Below are 10,387 nucleotides of genomic sequence, written 5' to 3'. Positions count from 1 at the left end.
AAATCTACACAACCAGGCTCTAATACCACTTACATGGGAAAACTAGGAACAACCGGGCACCAATTTACCCGGATCAATTCAGCGGAATACAATTACAATTCACAAGTCCCAATTCTTTCCCTCTTTGTGCAGTAAAACAGAATCAAACAATGATGAAAAATAATGCAAATAATCACAAAATCAACACCAAGATTTTTAACGTGGAAAACCCGATGCGGGAAAAACCACGGGACCGTAGTCCACCTAAAAACTTCCACTATCAACAAATAATGGGTTCACAATCATTCTTCCTCAGATTCAACTAAGGGATACAACATATATATCATCAAGAACAACTTATTCTCGGATTACAACAAGATTAAAGGAGAATTATTTGAGAAAAACTCACAAAACTGACAGCCCCGTTTTCTGTCAAAACGGCCAGCTTCCACACCACCAATCTTCGATCCAACCGTTCAGAATGAAGATCAACGTGTCTAGAAGCTGCTGTCAAAATCTCAGCCCGATCCAACGGTGAACGAGCTGGAAATCGAAGAAAGAATGAAGGTTGCTTTGCTGCCTTTTCTTCTCTTTTTCTCTCTTGATTTTCTTCTCCTCTCTTCTAATTTTAAATCTGTTGCTACAGTACCCGAACCACACTAATATTAACACTAAGAGACAACCATCACATGATATTTAATGTGATGGTCCCACCATCACATGGTGTGGGACCATACACAACACTTACCTGTAAATGTAGCTAAATTAAATAAACTATATAAATTTTTGTGTATTTTATTTTTTATTTTATTATATTTTTTATCTTTTATCTTGTGAGATTTTACGTACCAGTATGATAACAATTCTGTATTGCCAAGTTTGTTGAGTATAACTACACAGAGATATTAACTTATAATATTTAGTGTTTTTTTTACCGTAAAAGTTTATCTTATCAGTCTATAATTTAATTATGCCTTGTTGTTAAAAAAAAATTATAACTCCATAATCGTGCAGGTTACTATTAATAAAGTAGTACATGGTTGTCAAGATACAGTTACTAACTCGACTGTACTAAAAAACAAGATCATTATACCAAGAATTTTCTTGAGTCGATTAGAATTAATCTTGTAAATTATTAATTAATAAGATTTTAGGTCATATAGCCCTTTAGACTCAGTTCATCAATTAAAAAGCTAGTTATCATAACACTACTGTAGAGATAGCATCAAGCGCGGGTAGAATTTTTTGATATTACTCATTATTCATGGTAAAAAAAGATAGCATCGGCCCGGTTGAATTTCATGATGTTATTTATTTTTCATCAGGTAAAATATTTAGAAATTCTAAAATTAATCGTTATCTATTATCTACTAATATTTATTATTCAATAAATAAATAAATATATTATTGTATTAAAATATTTAAATATCTTCTGCAAATATAAATATATATTTTGAATTAAATTCAGACGTTATATATATTATTGTATTAAAATATTTAAATATCTTCTACAAATATAAATATATATTTTGAATTAAATTCAGACGTACAGGTCTTGGATTGTATTTAACAGTATTCATAATGCTCATCATCCATAAAATAGCATAACTATCCAAAAATACACTCATTTGGGATTAAATTATAATCCCTAAACTAGTCCTTTTTGTACTTGAACATACCATCACACCCTTTGTGTATAAACTATGAACTACAGATAGCTGAGAGAGAGTAAACTGCCCTAGTCAAGAAGAAATGGAGATGGCGATTAAACCCAGAACACATGTAGTTCCGGGTTGAAATTTAGGTGATGGTTGACTGCTATAATAACATCCACCTAATAACCCGAAACAAAGTACCAAAACATTACCATAAAGAAAACAAGCATGTGCAGAAGGGAGAAGATATATCTTCCCAGGTAAAGAAAGAAAACGAGAGTCTGGCACAATCAAAACATAAAAGCACATAAGAGATTCCGTAAGATGAAGATAAAAAAAAGGGGTGGGGTTCATTTCACAATAAACATGTTGAGTGCAATTTTGAGTTCCAAAATTACATCGGGGGAAAGAGAGAGAATTCTTCTGAAACAAAATTAGAAAAAAACCTCCGAGACTCATTTCTCCTTCTTTCTAGTGGACAATTTCTCCTCCACATAAGGATATTGAGATTGAGCAGACCATAGGCCCCAGAGTATAAGTAAATGGAGACAGAGAAGAAGAGCAGATGAATAATTGTTTGAAGGATAGACATTCCAGCAAAACTCCACACCTACAAACAAAGCCAAACTGCATGCCAGAACACCAAAACTGATTGTATAATGATCATGATAAAGCAGAAAATTTATGCAAATATTGTTGGGGCAGGAAAGCAAAGTGGGAAAATTTTACCGGAGTAATGTTGGGAAATGTGTTTTCCACAATAGATAAGGCAAGCTATAGAAGTACCTGAAGTAGGAGATGTACCATTACATTACTATTTCATTTACACGAAAAGCAGAACATGAAATTTAAATGCCAAATTTTTGTACTTTTCCATTATCATCCTGAGTCATGAATTTGGGCCGGCCACGTACCATCTTCACAGGAATATATAGATGCAGCAGAAAATATTCAAGGAATGAAAGAAATATAAATCTATTAAAGAACATGAAAAGATAAAGTAAGAAAAAATAGGAATAATAAAGACACAACTAGAAAACCAATGATGCTGGTTACAAAGCGGATCATCATATCATGATAGATTAATATTGTACTCTCCTCTTAGTCATATCTTTCTACTGTGAATGAGTCAATGCATATACATGTACTTCAACAGGGAGGCAAAGCTCTAAGTTAGTGCTTTATAGACATTGAGGAAATAAAATGGATGATTCACCAGGAGCTACAATTGAAAATATACAGCTAGAAATGCAGACAAATTCTACCACGTGAACATTGATATGTTCATTTCAAACAAACAAAAAAAAACTTAAAACATTCTATTGATTAATACTAGCCCTGACATAAAGCATGCCCATCTTATTTTTGTTCTTCTGCTTTCATTAAGAAGAATGAGAGGAAAGATGGGAGCAAACCACCCTTGACAGATGGTAGAGAGGCTAAATGGAATCAAGCCATAAAAGATTATAATTTGCAGTCAAGTTTACTGGATTATGTGCACTTGTACAATTGGTTTTATGAATTCTATTTGTATCCAGAAAACACAAATAGAATAGAGAATTGTTTTGCAGTTAGTTGATAAAAGCATCAGCTTTCCAGACAGGTGAGAAGACACGTGCATTCAAGGACATGGCATGGACAGCCATCACAAAGGTAATTAGGAGGCGCTTTGGTCATACACTACAAGGTCTTCCCTCCTTCACATACTGCATTTTCCCTCCTTAATATACTCTGACAAGCTGGTTGATAGAGATATTGAAAACATTCAGACTGGGTGAAAAAAATAGTTCATTCCAATAAGCGGGCTTCAAGTTTCATAAGGTTTTTCCTCACATCTAGTTAAATCGAGGTACAAAAAATCCTGGTTGGAGAAAAGTTGATGTATTATGAGCAGTTATCACAGTAATGGACTTGCAGAAGGGTGGACAGATGTACCAAAAAATGGAGGCAAACACAATCACAAACAAACAGACAAACACAGAAAAGGGAAGGACAGAAAGATGTAGCCAAGGAAAAACACAAGTCATGTCAAAAGAGCATACCAAGAATAAAATTGATGGTGCAGCAAAAGAACATACCAAGAATAAAATTGATAATGCAGCGAGCGAGCGCATACAATGCCAATGAAGTTCCCAGCAAACAGAGTTGTCATGATATCTGAATCCATCACACCAAAATTTAGTGTACAAAACAAGAAGAGGGAAAAAGTGAGGTGGTGGAAGGAAGACAGCTACTTAATTAACAGAGAAGCAAAGGAAAAGGATCCCTGCCATCCTTAGACTAAGATAGTCACAACTTACGTTCTTCCTTGAGAATCTTAAGGCCTGAACTGCTAGAACTTGAAAGTGCAGATGTAGCTTTAGAATGCAAAAACTTAAAAAGTCCTCCTTCATGCCTGAAATGAAAATATCAATAAGTATTGAGTGAACGACTCCAGAAAGAGCCACGGGTGCATTCTCTCTCTCTCCCTCTTTTTTTTTGTTTTGAGAAATTGTCACAAGTGTATTAAAATGAGCATTTTAGAGCAAAGTTTCCACAATAGCGCTCAAAAAATGCAGAATTTGAATCTGCTGAACCAATTCTCTATGCAGACATGGAAAAACATCAGCTGGAGCCATCTTGTTCCAATTTATATGGACACAGACATGGTTATCCATCCATCATGTCCAAAAATAGAATGATGAAAGAGTAAGACAGCTGTCAAATTAGACATTGTTTGACTTCCATTAGTGAATTCACTACATCAAATAAGATATGATCCTGTGCATGGAGGAGTATATCTATGATTCAGGGACGAATACGTAGAATCATAATACTTAAACACTTAATTAGCTTCTCATAAAATATTTTCAGTCTCCACCATAAAATCTCATAGCCCCAATAGTTATCACAGATATGGATTTAGTACTTGCAATAGAGAGAATTGACTCTGTAATTACCTGCACCATTTATAATGAGCAAAAGCAGCAAGCAACCCAAGGTGAGCAATCAGCAAAGAGATTGCAAATTGCTTTGATACAAAAACTGGTTCAGGAATGAACTTGAAGTTAACAGACCTAATAGAAAACAAAGATATGATTCAACAAAAAAGCAATTGCAATGATCACAAAAGAAAATAGTACAAAGCCTAACTAATAAAGGGCACCAAATCACATGGGGTTCTGCATAAAATATTTTACATAATCCACATTTTCCTTTATTTGGGCAGACAGGAAACTTCATCAAAATAAACAGTTTTCTAATCAACCAGAAATATTTGTTCATCATAGAAGAACATATTTTCATATCATGATATGGGGAGAATATTTTATAGAGAGTTACAAACTCACTTTCTTCCATTAACACCAGTATCCAACAACTTCAACCACACAACCACCCCACCACTAACATTCTCGTCGTTGTCTCATCAATCACCACTACCACAGCCAACATCAACTTACCCAACTGACCACCATAATCAATTCTCAATCATAACCCTTTTTTTTTTTTGTAATCGTATACCAAACATTTGAAGATATTTTACACAACAAATGCACCAAAAATATCATGCATTAGCTATTGAACCTTAGGAGGGGTAGGGTGGGATTTAGGAGGGGGAGAAGGCTAGCTCACTGTGTAGCCCAAAACCCATTGGGCCTCCTGGTAAACGAAAAAAAAAACCTAATATTAACCATAAATTAGCTGCAATGCGTAGTGAGAACTTAATGAATAAAATGAACAGACAACAAACAATGCTATCTATACAAAATTCTCGTCACTTTCCAGCTGGCAAGCTATGGAAAACCTTTTCATACCCCACCCTTCAGTAAATTGATGGATCAATGTTAGGTATTGTGGTTATGCAGTTCCTAAAATGATTTTAATCTGTATAAACTGCCATAAAGGAATTCTATAATTATATTCTTTGGATCTTCAAAGTACTAGCATTGACTGTTGTAAATGTGGGGGTCCTTCAAGGTATTAGCAATGAGGTAGTGTTGTAAAATAGCAATGATGTTATGGGGAAGGGGTGTAGTAGAAGCTGGAAATCTTGACAGTAAAGAGTGTTGTGGCAGGTGAGGACTTAAGAGTATTAGTGGAGTGTGAAGTGACAAAGCACTCCAATATTGAAGTGATGATTGTGTGGTAAATGGGGGTGTCCAAGGAGTACTTTGGGAGCGCAACAACATAAGAGAATAAACAAGCACTGAGGAGGAAAAGGTTATATAGTGAGAGAAAGTAAGTTTAGAAAGAGAAGCTCTCATTTGAGTGAATGATCAAAAGGCCCCATTAGGATTGTGCCAAATGCCTAGGGTGTCAAAGGCTTGGATTAATGTGTTCAAGAGAACACATAGTTACGCTGAGAACATTTTGTACTCTCACAATAGCCTGCTCCTCCCCCCAAGCCTCTGTCTACTGCATCCCTTCTCCACTACAACCTAGTTAATAGCAACATATCCCATTGATCTATCTATAACTGTCATGTTTAATGAGAATTTCCTAAAACATGTGCAAAAATGCACATACATAAGTACATTCTAAACAGTTCTTATGAATCTTTTGAACAAGGATTAAATAAGTAGTACCAAAAGTGGATGAACACACGACCAAGATTGAAGGCTCTTGATATATATGCGATCGGATGTGAGACTAAAAAGGGCAGCCCCACCAAAATCTGCAGAACCATTGACCAATGATGTGAAATGAATGAAGAAATTGCTAAGACAAAGGCCTCTTCACCACATTAATTGCAGTAGCAGTCCAACTCACCTAACCACAGTGGAAAAGAAATTTAGAATCATGTGTCCGAGCTTCCAACACTAGAAACACTCTGCAAGTATATTTCATGAAAAAAAAAATATCATGATTGGACACAAGATTTAAGTGCCTAATGTTGAGGGACATTTTGATGAGTACATAATCCATCCCTGAGAACAAAAGAGGGAAAGGTAGAGCACCTGAACCAGGGCTGCACAAGCTAAAGCCGATATCACCCCATAGATATTCATAGCCTGCAGAAAATGTTTTCAATACAAGAAATGCAAACTTGAGAAATTCAGATGTACATTCTGAGAAACTTAAATGAATAGATAATAAAATACCTTTAACATGAGGAGTAACAAAGGTGGAGCATAGAGGAGCACATTCATCTTTATCGAAACAGCCCCACTGCACAAAATACACACACACACACATATATAGATAGTTACATATCTAAATTTAATATCAAATTCTTCGCAAAGAAAGTAAATGCACAACCTGAAAAGAATCAGTCCCAGATGCCACTTTTGGTAAAGAAGCATGGCCAATGCAGCATGGAGGAGTGTCATTGCAAAACAGTCATTGAAGAGACGAAGAACAAAGATCGAGTGCACTCTTTTTGAGAGAGAAAGCAGGATAAGAGCCCACCAAGGAAGCTGTGAATTAAGAAAAAATGTGAGCCACTATCAAGGCGTGGAGTAAAGAAAACTTGTGAATAATCTAGAAAGAAATAATAAACCTAAATGGGAATTTTCTTACTAAGATTGGTTAGGTGCACCACTGAGAGTAATGTTTGAGGTGTTAGATATATACGGTTATTAAAGCTTCAATCCCAGATATCCAGTAACTATTGGCATAAAGCCCCGCAAAAAATTACATTTTTTTTTACCTAAGCAATATGTCATAAGAAGATAATTCATTACATAAACGCGCTTTCCCCTCTAACTCATCATATAAATGAGCTTTCCCCTCAAAACTGGAGCAATTCAAAGATTTAGGATATCAACACAACCACCAGTGAAGCTATCAGCAAGACCACTGTGATAGTTATCAATACAGGATTATGTCTAATGACTAGAGAGTGCACCAGATTTGATTTTATAGTTGTACTAAAATATGGCTTGATGAGCCTCTATCCAATGTATGTGTCCAGCAGCAGCAGCTGTTATGCTTTCATCACATCTTCACAATTTTGCTCCTACCTCATCATTTAGTGACTACAATGAAGGACCCATCCGCACTTGCTGGAGCCTCATAAATCTCGTATTACTTAATTCCCAACTCAAAAGGATTGTTCTGCTGCCATCAAATTGTTTAATATGCATAAAGTGGGCGATTTTGGCAGCTCAGAACACCACATAAATGGATGCTCTAACTATACTAGTATACTAACAATACACCATCATTTAAACTTCCAGATGTCAGGCATCAAATAACAAATGCTACATTTTATTCACATTGCTTTTGACCACACATCAGTTTCATGTAGATGTCTAGTGATGCAAAAAACACTATTTTAAGAAAACTGGAGAAAATTTTCGTACCACTTCAGTTTTCACATAGATGAAGATGACGATAGACAGGTTTATGATGTATAAGATGCCAAACAAGATCTGCAATCACAAAATGAACAGAAACAGTGAGGTAATAATTCCATGCAAGCACAAAAGCTAACTGAATACAAGGAACATCTGTAAAACAACCAAAAGAAAACAAGAAGCTGGTAGAAGGGACAAAGCAGACAAAGGTGTATTACTGATTAGCAGTCACAGACTTCAATTTTACACAATCAAAACCAATAATTAAATCAGACAAAACCCGTTTAATCGCAGCCCTCGATGAATTGATAGCACAAACAAGATTTCACCTAGCAAGTTGTTCAAAACAGGGTGTTTTGCATCATATAGCAATGATAAGCAGTTATGAAGAGAAGTACTTATTCCACGCCCTACAACAGTCCAAAATGTGACTTAGATTGATTACCTGAGCAGGATAAACCTCCCCTCCAGTAATAAATCGAATGGCAGAGTAAATATACAGAAAACCAGCAGGATAAACCAGTGGCCCAGTATCGCCTTTCAAGTTAGTGTAGTCCCTCTCTCCTCCAAGAAACCCAGTAACCTGTTTGTTATTTTGCATTATCCCCTTCATTAGTGGTTTCAACTAATAATTACAGATGCCCAAAAGTCAAAATTGTATTCATTGAATCTCAGTCATTTTTCAGTGCAATTAAAAAGCTTGCACTCGTGGAGAAAATAAATAATCGGCACCTGTGACATGTATGCGTCCCAGTCAATTTTGGTATCTGATAATCAATGAAACCAAACATTTTTATGCCAACGAAAAAACAAAAGGCCGGATAAATATATAGAAAGAAACAAAAGGAAGTGGAAATAATGAGCTTACAGGGAACGTAGGCGATGATAAGAGCAACGAGGAGGGCATCCATGAAAATTAAAGCCAATGCGAAGGCCGCTTTGGGGTTTTTGAAAATCTGGGGTCTTCGTGAGCGAGAGGGTTGTCGCTTTCTGCCTGATTTAAGAGCCATGGGATGGCTTTCCTTTGTCGTCTCCCTGCTATGCTTCGTTACAGTTACGATTGAAAGAAAGAGGGAGGCAAGAACACATGCCCTGGAGCTAATGATAGAGAATAAAGGAGAGCTGCCTGGAATTTGGTTTTAGTTCAATTTGTTAGGCATTCCTGAGAAAATAAAAGGGTTTTCTTTTTATTCTTTGAGCACTTAAAAAAACACACTTTGGAAATTATCAAATTATTTTAGAACCTGTTTATTTTATTTTATAGAAGTGATTTCCTAGATTACTTTTTAATTATTTTTTTTTATCATTAAAAAAATAATTAATAAAAAATATTTAAATTACTTTTAATTTTTATTTATTTATTATTGAAAAATTAATTAATAAAAAATATTTTTTCAGTTAACAAAAAATTTGATTTTATTTCTAAAAAAAATGTTTTTGTTGGGTAAAAAATATTTTTCCATGAAAAAATCAAAAATATTTTATTATTTATTTATTATATCAAATTTAATTTTAAATATTTTTTTATTATTATATTTTTTTTAAATTTTTTTAATTTCATTTTTTAAAGTTTAATTTTTATATAAACTTGAATTTTATTTTTTTTAAAGTTTAGTTTTTATATAAACTTGAATTTTATTTTTTATTATTATTTATTTTTTTGTTATTTTTTATTTAAAAAATTTTATCTATTATATTTGATCCATATTTTTTAATTGCTATTTATTTTTATTTAAAATATTATTGTATATTTTTTTAATTTTTTTAATTTCATTTCTTAAAGTTTAGTTTTTATATAAACTTGAATTTTATTTTTTATTATTATTTATTTTTTTGTTATTTTTTATTTAAAAAATTTTATCTATTATATTTGATCCATATTTTTTAATTGCTATTTATTTTTATTTAAAATGATTTATAAAATTAATTTTTTTTAATTTTATCATCTTTTAATTTTTTTATCTGTCAAATTTAGTTTTAATTATTTTAATTATTATTTATTTTATTTAAAATAATTTATAAAATTTAATTTTTTTCAATTTTATCCTTTAATTTTTTTATTTATAAAATTTAATTTTCATTCTTTTAACAAACTTAAAAAATAAAAATAAATTTTGGTTGGTAATTAATGTACCTGAAAATATATTTTTATCTAAAAATATATTAAAATATTATTATTTCAAATTTATTTTTCACATTAATATATTCAAATAATATAAAAACATATAAAAAATTCATTGAAAATAAATAAATAATCCCTTTTTTTTTAATACAGGAACACCACAGAAACAAACACTAAGCAACAGTGGCGGACTGGTTACTGGACCAACTAATTAGATCCTGCGGATAGCCACCGCCACAAAGGCTAATCAAGGCAGCTAACGAAGATGTTCCAAGCAAGTCAAACGACTTTTAATTTTTTTATCTGTCAAATTTAGTTTTAATTATTATTTATTTTATTTGAAATAATTTATA

The 10,387-nt window shown here is 33.1% G+C and overlaps 1 protein-coding gene across 3 annotated transcripts; it reads right to left on the bottom strand.

Annotated features, from left to right (window-relative positions):
- Positions 1–1,829: 1,829 nt before the first annotated feature.
- ALG3 (asparagine-linked glycosylation 3) lies at positions 1,830–9,085 on the bottom strand. Of its 3 annotated transcripts, XM_011035262.1 has the most exons (13): positions 8,781–9,085; positions 8,645–8,679; positions 8,358–8,495; positions 7,919–7,987; positions 6,873–7,030; positions 6,716–6,782; positions 6,572–6,625; positions 6,200–6,288; positions 4,574–4,690; positions 3,935–4,029; positions 3,713–3,791; positions 2,364–2,420; positions 1,830–2,261 (listed from the first exon to the last, which is right to left on the bottom strand). In XM_011035262.1, exons 1-13 carry the CDS (start codon positions 8,920–8,922, stop codon positions 2,090–2,092), a joined length of 1,272 nt encoding a protein of 423 aa, XP_011033564.1. In that variant the 5' UTR covers positions 8,923–9,085; the 3' UTR covers positions 1,830–2,089. The 3 variants fall into 3 exon arrangements, with proteins under 3 accessions (XP_011033564.1, XP_011033566.1, XP_011033565.1); XM_011035264.1 differs by lacking the exons at positions 1,830–2,261; positions 2,364–2,420 and adding an exon at positions 2,516–2,551; XM_011035263.1 differs by lacking the exons at positions 1,830–2,261; positions 2,364–2,420 and adding an exon at positions 2,862–3,373.
- Between the last annotated feature and the right edge of the window lie 1,302 nt (positions 9,086–10,387).

The sequence above is a fragment of the Populus euphratica genome, unplaced genomic scaffold (genome assembly GCF_000495115.2).
Source record: "Populus euphratica unplaced genomic scaffold, PopEup_1.0 scaffold26.1, whole genome shotgun sequence".
Lineage (NCBI taxonomy): Eukaryota > Viridiplantae > Streptophyta > Magnoliopsida > Malpighiales > Salicaceae > Populus > Populus euphratica.
This window is presented reverse-complemented; position numbering and strand designations above follow the sequence as displayed.